The sequence below is a fragment of the Poecilia reticulata genome, linkage group LG11 (assembly GCF_000633615.1).
Source record: "Poecilia reticulata strain Guanapo linkage group LG11, Guppy_female_1.0+MT, whole genome shotgun sequence".
NCBI lineage: Eukaryota > Metazoa > Chordata > Actinopteri > Cyprinodontiformes > Poeciliidae > Poecilia > Poecilia reticulata.
Window position 1 is genome coordinate 3,773,576 of NC_024341.1, and position 17,798 is coordinate 3,791,373.

At 38.3% G+C, this 17,798-nt stretch overlaps 1 protein-coding gene across 1 annotated transcript in view; it reads right to left on the reverse strand.

Moving 5' to 3' along the window:
* khdrbs3 (KH domain containing, RNA binding, signal transduction associated 3) overlaps positions 1-17,798 on the reverse strand; it is a 150,247-nt gene that overhangs the window by 56,073 nt on the left and 76,376 nt on the right. Inside the window, exons 3-4 of the mRNA XM_008421354.2 lie at positions 11,642-11,758; positions 1,037-1,183 (exon numbers count right to left, since the gene is read on the reverse strand). Coding sequence (XP_008419576.1) covers positions 1,037-1,183; positions 11,642-11,758 — 264 coding nt within the window. The remainder of the gene's footprint in view (positions 1-1,036; positions 1,184-11,641; positions 11,759-17,798) is intronic.

Consider the following 17,798-nt stretch of genomic DNA (forward strand, 5'->3'; position numbering starts at 1 on the left):
AAATAGCTCTTTAGTTCATGGATGCTTATTGCAGCCATGAAAACCTATTTTGTTACAGAAGAGCATGAATAAATAATAATACATAACTATAAAATCAATAGTAGCAACAGCTGTGAAATGTCCCAGGGTGTTCATTTGGTACTGGAAGAAGTTAGGTATGAATAAACCAACATGGCAAAGGAACAAAATGACCATCACTCGAGGTTAGAGCTCTGCCAGCATTTACAAGCCATTAATATTCAGTCGTTTTTTTCCTTCCATGTAACCAAAATGCAGATACACCAATTAAAAGTGGTAGATATTAATTATAGACAGAGTATTATAATCTAGCTAGAAAAAAGGTTGTTTTTAGTCAACATAACAATTCAGCTGAAGAACTACTTCCTGTCTTACTTTAAACAAAAGGTTTAAACAGACACATTGTACAGGGACAAAGGATTCACTAGGGAATCACAATAGCTGCTTAAACCTTATTTGAAAAGACAAAGTCACTTGGTGACAGCTACTAGACAGCTCTTCATGAGGCAGATTTCACCTCAACAAGAGATATGATGACACGTAATATCATAAAATTTTGTACTGTGAAATTTTGTTACACTCAAATTTAAAAGCCACTATGAAAACATCAGGACTGGCATTTTGTCCCCATGTTTATGAGAGGCCCCTATGATGCATTCTCAGGAGTTGCATTATATCTTAGTAAGATTTTGTGTTTTTGCAGTGTTAAATTTCAAAGGGTACTCCCTCAAGTTACTGCAAAATTTGTGTTTTATTATAAGGTGATATATATGTAACTAAAAAAAGTTAAATTAAGTAAATAATTTTATCCCCATCATGAATAAAAACAAGAACATGTACACACAAGGACAAAGTGAAAAAAATCATTCAAATCAATCGACTGCAAATTAGTTAATTGGAGCCTAAAGGAGATTGTTGACAAGAGGAGAAATAAAAAGAGAAGTGTGTTTAATGTGTGTGTGTGTGTGCGTGCGTGCGTGCGTGTGTGTGTGTTTTAGACATCGTGATGAGAACATACTGGAATGAGAAACTTCTTGATCTCCTCTAGAGCGTGGCCCATCCTGGCGTAGGCCTCAGCTGGCGGAGCGAATACCTCGATGAGGACATGTAAGTCTTCATTCAGATGGTGATATTTGGCCTCGCCGCTCTGCCTTAGCTCTTCTTCCTGATGGAACATGACATTATTTAGTGTAAAAAGTAATGTTAAAAAAGGATTTAATGGAACAAATTCTTGGACTTAAGAACAGTATGTAAAAAGTGTCACACGGAAATATTTATATAAAAGGATCTACGGCAGATTTTCTGTAATAAGACTTGATGCGTTGCAGTTACATGAGCAACAGCAAAAATACTGATGTGTGTTGTGGCAAAATTCTGCAAACAGGCAGTCCTTAACAGCTTTTCAATTGCATCTGTCATGTTTAACTGATCGCTGTCGTCGCCACAAAGCTGCCTCGCCTCATAATGGATCGTGGCGAGGAGGTAAAGTACATGCTTGCATACCCTTCACCAAGATATCTGCTCTGTTTGCTGCATTTCAGCCCATCTCTCTTTGAAATCGCTCAAACTTCATTAAAATAAATTAAGTCGCTCTGTGAGAAAAGGAATGTACTGATTTAAATATACTAGGCTACAATATTGATTCTTACCCCCCAAAAATCAGTGTCTTAAGACAGGTGATGATAATAATAACGAGGCAAAAATAACAAAAGATATACCGGAATAAAGGTCTATCTTTATTAGGCACGACATGACTACTCGTGCATGTCGAGTAGTCATTTAAAAAAATCCTTAACGCGGAAAAGAAAGAGCTGTTGCTGCTTTGTTTTGTTTCCTGAGACAGTTTGAATGAATGCGGTCTCATGGGAGTTTGGCTTAAACAGTCAAAAGTAGCTTATTGATCCCTAAATTAAAGGTAGACAGGGTTACATAATTTACAGTGATGTCCAGATGTGATCTTGCATCTTTTATAGATTTCATCATATAACTATTACAAACAATATATTTTTTTAGAATTTTGAATGGGAGATAACAACAATTAGTGTATAATTATAAAGTGGTAGAAAATCCTTAAATAGTTTTCAAATGTTAGATAGAAATATGGCTAAATTTGTTTATTTACAGTGTGACAAGTGTTCTCCCCCCAGGAACGCTGATCAAAGTTTAAGGGAGAATGGATTGAGTTAAACGTAGACAACTCTAAACATACAGAGTCTGAAAATAAAGTCTCTGGCAAAAGATTTGATGAAGGTCAAATCGATAGAGCAATGGAAAATATCATGAACAAAAATGTAATTCTCAAAATGTGTGACTCATATGCAAAAAGACTTGTATCTGTGCCTGCAGTAAAAGGTGGTTCTACAAAGTATTCACTCAATACAAATGCACTTATTTGTGCCGCCTTTAGAAAACTTCTGTCATTTTCCTTCTACTTTAAAAATAATCCACTGCTTTGTGTTGCATAACACCCCAATAAGCAAAATGTTTGATTTCATGTGGCAACATGATAAAATGTAACTGCAAAAACTTAAACTCTTACCAAGTATTTTTAGACTGGTTTCTAGTTCAAACATCTTAGTACACTTGAAATAATACAAAACTAATTTACAAGTAGCATTTGAGCAAAATAAAGGAGCTTGTTTTAAGTAAATCATTCTGTAATATTAATGAAAAAGTACTAGCACCACTAAATTCACTTTACAAAAGCTCTTATCTATTGCTGAAAAGTTACTTGTTAATTAGTCTTGTCTAATTTCAAGTGTAGTAACATATTTGCACTAGAAACCAGACCAAAAATACTTGGTTAGATTTTGTGTTTTTGCACTGTCAAATTTCAAAGGGTACTCCCTCAAGGTACTGCAAAATTTGTGTTTTATTATAAGGTAATACATTTGTAACTAAAAAAAGTTAAATTACGTAAATAGGTCATTTTGTGTGGCTAAAAAAACCCACAAATAAATTCAGATTTGATCCTTTGAGATGACTTTAAGCTGTAACATGGTGGGTCTCCACAGGTCACTCAAGCTCACCAGATGCAGTCCTTTGTTATGTTGTTGATGGTGAGAAATAGGACAGCAAAAAGCCCTCCATCACACAAATGAAACAGGTTTGCTGTCCCAGTTTCTCCATTTTTAACAAAAAAAGAGAAAGAGTCTTCTCTGGGGTCTTTCCGGTGGCAGCAAGTTCCCTTTCCCCTCCCTCCCATCCACCAGCATGCTAACCCGTATCTCTGATGTCACCTAATTATAAATAACCTTCTTTTCAGAGAGCCGGTGGTATGTTAATGATATGTTAATTCCCCCCATAAATCTGTGCTTTTACGAATGCAAGGCTCCTCTGCGCTGTAGCCGTGCATGTCGGTGTGGAACGGGGAGTGTGAGCACGGTGCTGGAAAGAGACAACTGCTCAGAAATCTGTCTCATCTCTTCCCTTTTATGTTTTTTTTTTGTAATCTGTGCTGCATTTGCATGAACAAATATAGGAAAAGCAATCTTTATCAAGTTCTTTCAACTAGAAAATATACATATGAGGACAATTGAGGAATTTAACGGCTTTTTATTTCACCCAATGTTTCGTTTATACTGTCTGAACGTGTGGTTCAGTGATCAGCAAAGTGGAATATTGGGGATAAAACAAAATGTGCCAATATTATTTACATGTTATTCTGTAAGAAGATTTCATACATGCTGTGGACTCTCTCGGTTCTGATAAGAGTGATCCATCATCCAGTGTCCAAAGCTAAGCAGCCTATGGGAAGGGATTACAGCTGTCTATTTTTCTTATCTACTGGCAGCATCTTCCTTCTGTTTACTTTTTTTTCTCTGTAAATCTGCTTATGAAAAGCTGTTCACCCTGGAAACGGGGCAGCAGAGCGCTCTGGATGCACTGCAGAGCTCCGGTAGCCAGAGCTTTGAGGAAATGAATCATGTTACGCTTTAAGGATTTAACTGGAATTTAATGATGGATATTTTTATTACCATGACCGTGATAGACGATAGTCCTACTGCAAACCTACCGTACTGATCCAAGTTATTCAAGATCAAGTGCATAGAATACATAGGATTTATTTTCTGGTTTTTTTTTTGGTCCTGGTAAAGTTTTCCAAGTCAAATCAAGTTCAAGTTGAAATCAGTTCAAAATACTTTAACCCTTGTGCGTGCGAGGACTGAGGCAAACGTACGAGGACTAAGGAAAATGATACAAGTGATACGGGTGTGGGGTCAGTTAGACCCCATTTGTAAACACAAGGGTTAAGTCATAAACACATAACACAATAACCAATTATGAAACAATAAATCAATGAAAATTACATTTGATCAAATCCCATAATCAAAATAATCAAGCAAATACACATCACATATATTGATAAATGTTCCAGTTATGAATAAATGACAACTCTAAGCAGGTGGGTTTTTAGCCTTGATGTAAAGGAACTCAGTGTTTCAGCTGTTGTGCGGTTTTTCTGGAAGTTTGTTCCAGATTTGTGGTGCATAAAAGATGAATGCTCCTTCTCCATGTTTGGTTCTGGGGATGCTGAGCAGAACCAGAACCAGTAGATCTGAGTGGTCTGGAAGCTTGGTACAACATCAGTGGTTCTTTATCTTGGTAATAAAATAACATTTATTATAACTGTAAAATGACAAAAATTAAAATAATACCAAATAAATAAACTGTGAGGAGATTTAAAAGACTTCAAAACCCGATCAATCAAAACTGCCCTCATCAGATCTTTTTCATAGGCTTCAGTTTGGAGTGTGCAGCTGTGCCACTATGTTGTCAGACTTTCTTTGAATACTTTAAAGCACTCTTTTTCAGCTGCATTCTTTTTATTAGTGATTTCAGCTATTGCTGATCCAACAAGAGTGTAGAGCCACAGGGATTTGTTGCAAAAAGTCTCCACACACATTTCTGGTTTGTACAATTAGGGTCAGAGGGGAATAAAGCATTAAGCATAAAGAACAAAGCATTAAAACATGTTTACATGCATTTGTTTCTTTGCACTGGACCTAAACATTGGATTGAAAATACACGAGCAGAAAACTCAATCGAGAACAGATCTGATATGCAGATGAGAAACTTTGACAGGCGTGAAGAAGTAATTTTGCACAGATGGCAAAATAAATGACAGACAAATGACGAATATTTTCAGCTGCAATCATTTATATGACAACTGATTGTCTTTCTCAATCACAGCAGACCTGGTAGCAGCTTTAACGTCTACAAATTTAATTCAGCTTCAATTGTAGCGTAAAAATCACATCAAACCTAAGCAAAGTAACTCAGAGCTTCAAATCTGACATTTAATTTACTTGGAAAAGGAAAAAAAAGACATCAACTTATAAGATGGTGTCTGCGCCATTTTTATTTAACTCCAATGATTTGTGGTCACATCAAATAACCAAACATGCAGTTTCAAATGGAAAAATTAAATCGGAGTTGAAAATACATAATCTACAATAAACAAATCATGTGAATTTTTAATTCAACAAATCCATTCAAATTATGCCAGACCTAAAACATTAAAATGGTTTCCCCATTTTTCTTGTTAAAAGACAGACATCCAATGTCCTTTGAAAAAAAAATGAAGTGTTTATTTTCAGTGATAAAAATGGGATTTGGGTCAACATCTTTCACTGAAAATGCTAAATTAAGCCAGTTTTTTTTACTCATGTTAGAAGTGAAATAATCTGTGAGTGGAATAAGATTTTTCATCGATATTCAGTTGTTACTGACTCAAAAGAAGCTCTTATGCCTGACAGAAAAGTTACTTCTATGTTTGTTATTGTCTTATTTACAGTGTAATGAGATATTTGCATGAGAAACTAGACAAAAATACTTGGTAAGATTTTATATTTTATGTGGTGTGAATAGGTAGAAATTTTATTTACAATGAACTTAAAAAGAGATACAAAGGTGCGTAAATTTTTGTTGCACCTACTACTTTTTATTGGAAGACTAAGTTGTCGGTGATAATTTTGAACTAAAATAAAATAAAGTTTCCATTTGCATCAAATACTGGTGCTGGGGGATTTGCTTTATTCAGTCTCAAATTGCAGTCAAATCCAGCCTCACTCTTGTCACCCCTGATGTAGTGAATGATGTGATTGAGTCTTTTAACTTGCTTGGATCAGTAATGAGTTCCCATTACTGGTCTGAAGGCCAGCACACCCAGGGCTTAGACGTGTCACGGTGACATGATGTCATAGCGACTCCAGTCACACTGCACGGATATGCCAGATTGTCTGATTTTGTTGCTGCAGAAAAATCATAGCAGAGAGATTTGACAGAGATATCAGTCCAACAATAAGTGGATGTTGGTGCGATTATTACTGGAGTCAAACTGAAGAGAGAGAAAGAAGGAGGATAAGAAGAGAGGTCTGTGCTTGCAGCCATCACAAAGTTTTACTAGTAAGTGTTTGGCATTATTTTATATTTGTTGGAAGTTGTGTTTGGTGGTAACAGAGCTCAGTTAGGTGTCATTGTAACTGTCACACTCACTGACCGCAGACCATCACTGTAAGCTTGTAAGATTTTCTTCCATGATGAAAGATTTAGCAAAGTGCATGTAAACATGGCTTGACAAAGGAAACATGAAATGGTGGACTTAACGGTATAAATAGGCCTGGAACAATAGCAAATTGTCCAAGTAATTATTGCGATAAATGATAATACTGTTGCTTTGAGACCATTTTCAAGTAGTGTATTGATAATGTCATAACAATCAAAGTTTGCCTTCTCAAAGATTAAGAAAGTTTAATTTTGTGAAGTACACTTTACACTGGAACTGGAAAATATTTTGAATATCCCAAATAAAACACAACAACCAAAAACAATACATAAAATGGAAATAAAAGACACACACAACCAAAACCCTAAATAAAATGCTGTCTTTAAAAAATTGTCCAACCAAGTACTGGGTTTGCAAATTAGCAGTTGTTTTGTTTTCAGCATGTAACATTGTTTAACGTGCTGTTGTTTATTAAATAAATTTAAACTGAAAAAGTATCATAATGTCTTTGTAAACAAACTTGCCCTTCAAAAAAATATTAATAATCAGAATGGAAATTATCACGCTTATTTTAATTTATCATTCAATTATTTAGATCAGTAGTCCCCAAGCCCCGGTCCGTGGACCAATTGGTACCGGGCCGCGCAAGAAATAGTGAAATATGTCCGTTTTATGTATTATTTGAGTCTGGAGGATCTTTTATTTTGAAAATCCTTTATCCGGATTCTCTCGGTTACCAACACTGAGGCCACAAGCAGCAAAATGAGTAAGAAACAGATCAGATGTCTTTGGAAAGTTTCTTTGCAAAGGGGAAAAGGCCCAGAGAAGAGACAGGAGAATGGATTCATCCCGGACCGGTAGGTGAGTCCCACATTACAAGCCCTCTCTGCGTAACATGCGGCGACCGGCTGCTAATGAGGCAACGAAGCTTCAAGCTGCTTCGCCAGGTAGAGACCAAGCAGGCTGTGCATATAAGCAACACTTCGGGTGTTATTGTCTCTCATCATCACTCCCAGATGGGACCGTCTCGTTGCAGAGAAACAAGCTCAGGGCTCCCGTTAGTCAGTATCGTGAGTTAAAATTTTCACGAAAGTAAAATGTTCATTTTTGTGGCGCTTCTGAATCTTATTTTGAAGAGATATATAAACGTTATCATAGCGACCAGAGTCAGAGCGTTTGGGCTGCGGTTGTGAGTCTTAAGTCTGGTTTAGACGGAAAGATTTAAGAATTGTCGGCCGATTCTCCAAACCTCTGTGACCACAGAGCTGATAAAAGTCCAACAGGTTCGATCGGTTTGTGTGTCCAAGGCAGGAGCAGCACGAACCGATTCCAGTCACGAACGTCCCGATTCCAGAGGATAATCCAGTAAAACCCCCAACATAGCGGGAATTTAGAATAACCAAACACGGATGACGATGCAGAAGCAACAGTGATAGTTTGTGGAGTCATTTTAAGAGATAAAGCGGTGGATGAAAGAGACGGGAGCAGCCGTTCTATTTGCTGCACTATGATTTGGAGGTGAATATGTTTTTTCATAGTTAACATTTTTAACTGAATAAGCATAATAATGACCTTTAAATTCAATAATAAACATTTCCACATATCATCTCCGATATCCACCGGACTCAGTTTGCGCGATATGTCAGCTGTTAAGGATTCCCCTCTGTTTTTACGTCACCGCGCTTTATGATTGGCTACCTGTCACATTCAGCAGGTTGTATTCTCGTTCCCAGACAGGAAAAACCCCACAGGTTGTGATAGAAACTCCAAGACAACCCAAATTGGGTATATTCAGGATTTAGCGGGAACACAAAGACACCCCCCCCCACCCCCCACCCCCGGGCCGCAGCAAAATTTTCCAAGTCTTGACCGGTCCGCAGTAATAAAAAGGTTGGGGACCACTGATTTAGATAACTGCTCATTTTCTACAGGCTTATGTGTAATCATACAATAATGAGACATCCGTACAGTGTTAATAATAGTATAGTTAAGAGCTAGTTACTACGAATTTCTACGGTACATTTTACATATGTTCATCATGTCATTCCTTTAAAGTCCTTCTAAAGTCCTCAGCTTGTTGGGCTCCTAGTGTTCATGTCTGAAATGTATAGCTGAAAACAGTCTAAACAACTATGAATAAGTGTGGTGAGTTTATTCCAGATTTTATGCTAAAGAACAAAAAAAGAAACTGTCTTCCTGTTGTGTATGACTCTAACCTGGAAAATCCCATGAGTTGTCAAATGATAAACTGAATTAGTTTTTATTTGACACCAAACGGTGCACAGCACGACTCCCTCTGATTTCTGGGACACTTCTACCAAACGCAGGAAGTAATTCTCCAAAAGAAACACCTTGCAAATTAAACCTGATGCAGGACTTGCTAAAAATGAAACAAAGAAATTTAATTGTTTTATCTTTCCAGGGGAAATTAAAGAGGGAGCACAGCTCCCGAGGAAGGGGAAACGGACGAGTTAATCATGTTTCTAACGAGCGAGCCGTTATATTACCCTGCTCTGGAAGTGGCAGCACTATCAAGCCACCATAACCCGGCGGGGAGACTGCGTCTACGAGCCGTTAGACCTCGGCGTGCCGCCGCACCTACAAGGTCTCTCAGCTGTAAATATTTGCGCAATTATATCGAGCAATTGTCTTTGGCATGTAAGAGCTCAAAAGGGAATGTGCAGAACAATACAGTGCTGTGCCTTTAAAGGAGTCAGACTGCAATTATATTTCCTCCTAATGGGATTCACAGGATGAAAACTGTCATTTAGCTCTTTTCAACCAGTCAATAACAACCAAGAAAAGTGGTAGACTCTAAGAATTTATAATTAAAGTATATAAGTCAGGAGAAACTTAGAAAGCAACAGTCTTGCTTAGGTATTCTGCACTTTCAGATGGCCTTGCATCTAAAAAAGCCTTTCAGTGCTTCCTTTGCTCTGCAGTGGCCCAGTTTCCTAACCTCAGCTGGAAGTGGTACAAGCTGAAAACTACAAGGGCACACGCTGCGATGCTGCAAAACAGACAGCGTGTAAACCAGCCGAACATAAAGCAGGGGCATCACTCAGCTTCCACCCCCAAAAAACGGCGACTGCACAGAGGGAGGGTGGCTGACGGCGGCCGTAAATCTTGCAGAAGCAAAGCTCGAAAAGGAAGGGCCCACGTACTGTCTTCACACATCTCCTTCGCTATCAGAGTATCGATAGGCTTGATCAGAATGAATGTGCTGTATGATAGCAAATCGCTCCTGACAGAACATTGGGAAGTGAGGGGAGAAGCCAACAAGCAAAGGGAAGTCGATTTATTCCCAGTTAGACCGTTTGAAGCGCAATCAGTTTTGCAGCTAAAGATCCGCTGTTGGCACCGTTTGTGTCTTTCCTTCATGTGCCGACATGATGGCAGACGATGGAAGTCACTCAGCTGGTTTGTGTTTGAAATTTCAGGCTAATATCTATAGTCTCGGTGCTAAAGAAGATCTTCCCCAGTCTGAATTCACATAAAAACAACAGCAACAACAACAAAAATAAGACATCAGTCAAGGTAATGTGTTGTTTTTTTGTATCCGAGCTGACTGCGTGCGCTTTGCTCTGTGACGGAGCGCTTGGCTTTGAAGGATGTCGGGCGCGTTTGGTGATCCCCGGGATCCTTCTTATTTCCATAAACTTTTGAAATGTTGTTTTTAAGCTGGAACAGTTTTTGGCAAAACTCTTAACACGCAGCCGATGGATCCTGAGAGACGTCAATCAAGGCGCCGAGGTGACCGGAGACGTGGAGATGAGAGAAAGACACGTTGAGAACGGCTCCTTTCAAGTTACGGAGAGAAAATGAGAAACAGCCCAGACTTGAGAGATAAGGAAGATTAAGGGGGAGTTTATTAAAGTTTTCGTAGTTTCTAATTGGAACTTAATTAGCATAATTTTCACTATGCGCTGTCAGTATTTAAAAGATGCTGACCTAAAATTTACTTGAGACTAATTTCTCATTAAGAATTGTAAAATTAAGAAAATATTAAAGTTGACTTGTAACAGTTGCTACGAGTTGACTGGTTGACCTTTTAGCTGTTTTAACTGCAGTCTACTCTACATACCCAGAATCAGAACCAAACACACAGAGGCAGCATTCAGCTTCTATGCACAACAAATTTGGAACAAACTTCCAGAAAACTGTAAAACAGCTGAAACACTGAGTCCCTTTAAATCCAGGCTGAAACTCTTCGATTAGTAGAAAGTGGAAAATTTGTCAACATATTTAATGTGTGTTTGCTTGATGATTTTGATGATGGCATTTTACAAAGTGTAATTTTATTGCTTGCTTCATTGTTTTTATGATGTGAAGCACTTGATGCTGAAATTTAATATACAAATGAACCGAACTTAATTTTAACATTTTTTACCGACTAAGTAAGTTAGAGAGAGTTCTTTTGAGAAACTCAATATTTTTGAGAGAGAGTCTGGAGAAACAGACTTAAGTTTGATGTTTTATTCTTAAGTTTGATGTTTTATTTCTGAACTAAATATATTTTCCAATTCAGCAGTTCAGATGAGAATACTTGGTAATTGCTTTGCTGCTGTCAAACCGTTTCTTATCTTGTATATTTGAGTTTATTAGACATTTTTGTAGAACATCACGTCCTGTTGATGTGCTCCCTTTTGTGAAGTCCATGTGTAGTGGGATAAAGAGTATTTAAGGTGTATTTTTAGCATATTTAAAGTTTGGAGTTGGATATTATTGAGAAACATCAGTAGTGGCTCTCATACACAGAAACTGTCATAAATAACCTTTAATGCTATGATTGTTCATACAGTCTATGAGCAGTCATCTCCCAAAGAGCATTTCTTTATAGAGAAAAGGACAAATTCTAACCTTTTAGAATTAATAACTTGATGTTTTACTGTATAATTTCAAGGGTGAAGACAAGCATGATATGCCCAAAAAAAGCTGTGCTGGAAAGCTTATATCTTACTGGAAAGGAGAAAAAAGACCTCTTGAAGGAAAGCAAGTTAACAGCATAAAGTCATCTCACCTTCAAACCTTGGTAAGAGTGGGTAACAGAGCACGAAATGAAATATACAGGTGAAAGAGTCAAAGCAAAAATGAAATACCACACTTCAGGGTTACCTTCTCTTTGTCTCTCATGGATCCTTTTCCGAGAATCGACATCTTTGTGAGGGTGTCCTCTTGTAGTCTCTTTAACGAGTTCCCACGTGGCCCGAGGAGCTTGCCGACAAAGTTAAACTGCAACAGAGAGAGAGAAAGAGAGGAAGGAAGAAAGGAGGGGAGAAAAAGAAAGAAGAGAGAACTGGGATCAGAGTCTGTGTGTCTGAGATAAAAACAAAGTAGAGATTTGTCTTCTGTCTGTCAAATGTGGCAAAAAAATTAAAAAAGACTGACGCTAATGAAAACTTTTCATTTGTTTGTTCTGTTTTGTGTTTTGATAAGATCGGTGTGGAGGGATTTCTGAGGTGTTTCATTTCGGGTTTTAGTGTCACTTTGTCATCAGTTCTGATCTCTAACAGCACAAAAGTATTTTATGGCTTATTCACTTCCCTTAACTCCTGACAGAATAAGATTTCACTGACTTTTTGTACTGCAGCAATGTTTGGCTTTAGCTGTGTTGGCAAGATACAACTATTCATTTAGAGTGGATTGCAATATATTGAAACCACTTGAACTGTTTTTGTTATCACTTGAAAATTGTCTCAAAGCAAAAATATTAGTGTTTATCGCAATAATTTCTGGGGCAATTTATTGTCCGGTAAAATTCGTGACAGGTCTACAAGTCAATACTTATGTTCCGAACATGACAAATGGACTACTTATGACTTTCTACAATTGTTTGCTAAAGCTCTAGGAGATTAAAACTAATTAGATGGCTCCTGAAGATCATTGGTTGCACTAGGTTATCAAAAAGGATATGAAGACTTTTTCCAAGACACTGAAAAGACACTGTGAAGAAAACTGAAGCATTTTCAGCTTGTTATATTCCCAGCAGTGTTTCTCGCTTACAAAGAAGTCTGGCTGCTACCTGGGAAGCAGAAACCAGGACAAAAAAAGAAAGTGTTTGGAAACGGCTCATCAGGGAGTGAGGGGACATTGTTCCGAGAGATAAAGTACATTAAAAACACACTGAATATGAACCTGACTGGAGACCATGTTTTCTGTGTTTCCTTGTTTTTGTCTCTGTTTTGTTTTGGAGCCTGGGAATTATGGGGATCCAAGACAAATCTCCCCATGGAGAAAATAACTTCCAATGCAGCAGCATTGGAAGTTGCACAGTTCACCTGTGTTGGTCTAACCCACTTTAATACATTGACTTAAACTAGTTTTAAAAACCTAATCATTTTAAAATGTCTCTACAGGATCTACAGGATAAATAATTTATGCCAGCGGCACTTTGCAACACAAGCAATTACAATCTGTGTGAGAACCGTCTTCTGTTATAGAAGACGTAACATGTGTAGTCCAATCATTTTTCTTGCGGGAAACGGTTCAAAACATCCTCCTTTGTCGTCACCTGCTCATTATGAATTATTCCATACATGAAAACATAATTATTCAACATTTAATACAGCTTTCAGGACATATTGAGACTAAAGAAATCAAAATCATGAATAGCTGGGTCCAGTTTTGGTCAGTAAGCAAATGTAACAAATTTAGATTAAAAGGTGTTGAAGTGAACTTTTTATTATCCATCCATTTTCTTGACACCCTTGTCCCTTGGTGGGGTCGGGAGGGTTGCTGGTGCCCATCTCCAGTTAATGTTCCGGGTGAGAGGCGGGGTTCACCCTGGACAGGTCGCCAGTCTGTCGCAGGGCAACACAGAGACACACAGGACACACAACCATGCACACCCACACTCACACCTAGGGGCAATTTAGACAGACCAATTAGACAGTCATGTTTTTGGACTGTGGGAGAAAACTGGAGTACCCGGAGAAAACCCATGCATGCACAGGGAGAACATGCAAACTCCATGCAGAAAGACGCTGGGCCGGGAATCGAACCCAGAACCTTCTTGCTGCAAGGCAGCAGCTCTACAAACTGCACCACTGTGCAGCCCTGCCTTTTATTATGATGATGATGATGATGATGATGATGATGATGATGATGATGATGATGATGATGATGATGATGATGATGATGATGATGATGATGATGATGATGTCAGAAACTGTTTTTGAGGATAATCAATGAATTAGATCATTTTCTTGAGGTTAGACAAAAAGTACAATTTTCTTAGGACTGTCTCAGAGCAACTCTTGCAAACATTCTGAGTCAGCGTTTTGTTTTCGCCTGAAAACTGGAGTATAAAGATGTTGGGCTAGCCTTCCAGAAGCTCCCTAGGTGGGTGGTTGATGAGCAGACCTTCCTCTGTGCCAGCCAAACTCTACCTGAAGCTCATCAGCTACAAGAAAACTTCAAACTGAATCTATGTTCCAAATTATTACAACGGACAGAACGTAGTGACACTATGACACAGTCATAGTGACTTCTAGATGCTGAAACATCTCAGCAGGAAACATTAGTTTTTATCGGTCCTAAAATAAATCCGACCTGACTAAACCCGTAAACATCTGACCCCAATCCAACCAGACTAACACCAAAGACCCAAGTCCGACGTAAACCCACATATTATTTGAAACTTTTACCAGTTATCTACAGACTTTGTTCTCTGCAGCCTGATTATTGTAACTTTCACAGTTTTTAGCTTTTGTTTAATGTCTTCCAGCTCCATTTTCTCGCTTGGGTACAACAAACAAGAAAATGTATCTGTTTGATGCTTGCTTATCAAGAAGGGTAATGGCATGAAAAAAAATTATTATAAATATCCATTTTATGAAAAAAGCTTTTTCATACTTCAAACTTGATGTTGAAAGTGAAGAATTATAACAAAGGCAGTGTTTAGTAATGCCTCAATTTAAGTTTGCTTTTTAATTTTCTTTTTTTACCCCCATACTTCAAACTTGAGCTTTAAAGTGGCGTTTGAATTGTATTGTATTTTAAGGAATAAAATGTTTACTTTTTCATTTTTTTACTAGCTTAAGCAGCTACTACAGAATGGGAAACGTTTTTATTCAATTACTAAATTAATCATCGGAATAATAGATTACTCAATTCCAAAATAATCATTAACAACAGCCCCACATTTAATTAAAAAATGTATATAGACTCTGGAGAGGTAAGTAATCAGAGTTACTTGAGCTGCAGTGTGAGGTTTCTACAGTCATTGATCTACCAGGAATCTTTCATGTTTCCCTCAGCTTTATAGAGATGCTATTGTTTTATAGGTGGTTTGATTCAGCTCCTCATCTACATCTCCTCTACATTTTATTTAGAAAGGGAGAGCTTAGTGGCAAACTCCTGCCAGCATAAACGCAGTGCTCAATACTGATGCACCGATCTGATCGTTTTGGTCCCAGTATCAAAAACAATTCTAGATTGGGTAGCGGTGACGGTGCACCCAATCAAAAGGGGTAGATCTGTCTGACATCATGCTTTATTATTAATTTAACATTATATTTAGGATCCCTAGTTGTATTTTCTGAACCATTTGAAAGACGCTTTGCTGCAGTTTAATTTACACAAGATAGCCAGCCTTTTGTTTTTGTCAGTTTCGGTTTCTTTGTTTATTTTACATTGGCTGTTCTATTTCTAATTGCACAGATGCTACTGGTATATTTAAGTGTTATGTACTGGTGCAGAATATCAAATACATTTGTAATTCAGTACATGTATGTCTGTAAAAAAAAAAAGAAGAAACATTTTATGTCAATTCAATGCTGTTCTTCTGAATTGGACCTGTATTGGCCAACACAAAATTTCAGATATCTGTATCATATTGGAAGTAGAAAAGTGGATAAGTAGATCATAGTGCTGAGTTTTAATCCCAGTCAGACTGAACTCCAGCGTTTTTTCAGCTTTTGAAATTACACCATGTCAGGTGACCGGATGAGGTCACACACAAACATCCTTTGGAAACAACTTTTGGGATAAAAGTCAGATTAAAATCACCACAAAAAACAAAATGAGTGGTTCCTCTAATGCAGTGGTTTCCAAACATTTTCTGCGCCCCCCTATGGATTACAACTAGCTGTCTGGTTGAATTACGTTGGGGGGAGGGTGGGAGGAGTATTCTTAGAGACTCCCTGTCCCTAAGAAGGTTTTTCTTCTTTTGCCCCCTTTGGGGGCAAAATTAATGTACATAGCTGGACATAGACAACTCGGTAGCCTACAGGCTGCTTGTTAAACTTAAGGTGATGTATTGATTTTAGCTACTCATCTTTTAGCTAACTTTACCTGCATCCAACAGCTTTACTCAACAGTCTGATAGTTTGGGGGGAAAACTGTGAAAAGTTCTTTGTGTTTTGCTGGTTTGCTGCCATGATTCTAACACACCTGCATAGCTTTGCGCAGCAGCAGGTCTCCTTCACTGCCGCACAGGTGTAAACCCAGCGCAAGCGTCGTAGCGCTCATGTTACGTTTAAAGGCTCAGAAAAACAGGTTACCACATGTTAACAACGGATTAAAGTTTTAACTGCTGATAAAAGTGACAGAGGACACAGATATGGAAAGTGTGGAAGCCCCTACAATAACAAATTACCATAGGAATAACAGAGAGTTGGCCATTGTAAGGTAAAAACTGAGCGCATACAGTGTTCATGTTTTTTATGGGGTTTTTTAGTCATCCAGACGGCTTCCCGCGCCCCCCCTGCAATGGCACGGCGCCCCCCCTTAGGGGGGCGCGCCTCACAGTTTGGGAACCTCTGCTCTAATGGATTGCACTGGGTTAACTCGGGGAATCTCATCTGTCCGGGTATTAATCAACTCCAAACCTCTTCTTTGTTCTGTCACAATTATCGATTTATTTAATTTTGATTATCATGCTCCAAACTTTGTGAGGACTGACCACCTCGCTCACCCGCTTCCTCATACACACAAAGCCAGCAGCCAGTAACGTTCCCATTCATACTTCATGACAGTCACGCCCACATCGACACACCCACCACCAGGAGTCAAAGCCGCTGCTCCTGTCATATCAATAATTACTTATTTCATTCATATGGCTCTTATACAGCCTCAGTGAAAACGTGTTTATTATTATTAACTCTTTGGTGCAGAAAACTGATTGAAAATCGATTTATTTACTGCACGTTTATGTCTGTTAAGGCTCAGATGGAACGGCACTGAAAGCAGCCATTTAAATCATTCAGACGAACTCAATAGAGAGACAATCAGATGACTTATTACCCCGCGATAATTGTCATGATGTGTGGTTGTGAGTGGTGAGGGAGACGCCGGTGAACCCAGGTAGTCATGATGAAAATGAAGTTTAGTAAAGAACCAGGAGAACAACTTAAAATCCAAAAATCACTGACAGCACAGGGGACAGAAACAGACGTTAGACGAGGCCCCAACAAGAGACAAAGACAACAGGTGGACTTAAATACACATGGAGGGTAATCAGGAAACTAGACACCGCCGGGATCAATCAGGACAGAGACTCACAGCCAAACAGGACTAAACACAGAAAATCTCAAAATAACTATACAGAAAAACACAGATCACAACCATAATAACTCAGAAATAGTCCAAATTGTTTGGATGTATTTTATTTCTTTCCTACTTACGGAAAGTTTCTGTTTATATCATAGGTGGTGCCTTTCTATACTAAAGAAAATGATATTAATCGTCAGATATTTCACAACAACATATTAACATTCATGGAAAAACCTTATATAACCTTGTGTTAAAGCAGAAATTACGGAGGCCACGGTAAGAAAGGCTTACAGTATCAATTACGCCGCATGAACTGATCAGTAGATTATTGCGAGGGAACGCAAAAGTTTTGAGAGGGGACGCAAAAGTATGGAAGAGGATTAGGGCCACTGGAAAAAAACATAAAACAGTTCTTTAATCTCAGAATCCTGAGATTAAAGACAGAATTGTGAGAAAAAAAGTCAGAATTCTGAGATTAAAGTCAGAGTTCTGACTTTTCCTCAGAATTCTGAGATTAAAATCTGAATTTTTTCTCAGAATTCTGGGAAAAAAGTCAGAACTGGTGTATATTTTTTTCCAGTGGCTCTAATCCTCTTCCGTACAAAAGTATTGCAAGGGAACGCAAAAGAAAAAAAGATCCCCATGTCCCCTGGAGGCAGGCACGTGCAGAGTGGGGGGCTGGGGGBGCTTGAGCACCTGCCCTTTTTGCTCCTTGCCCCCAAGTGCCCTTTTGGTCTTTTTTTTTTTTTTTTTGTATTATTATTTTCTAAGCCCTCTT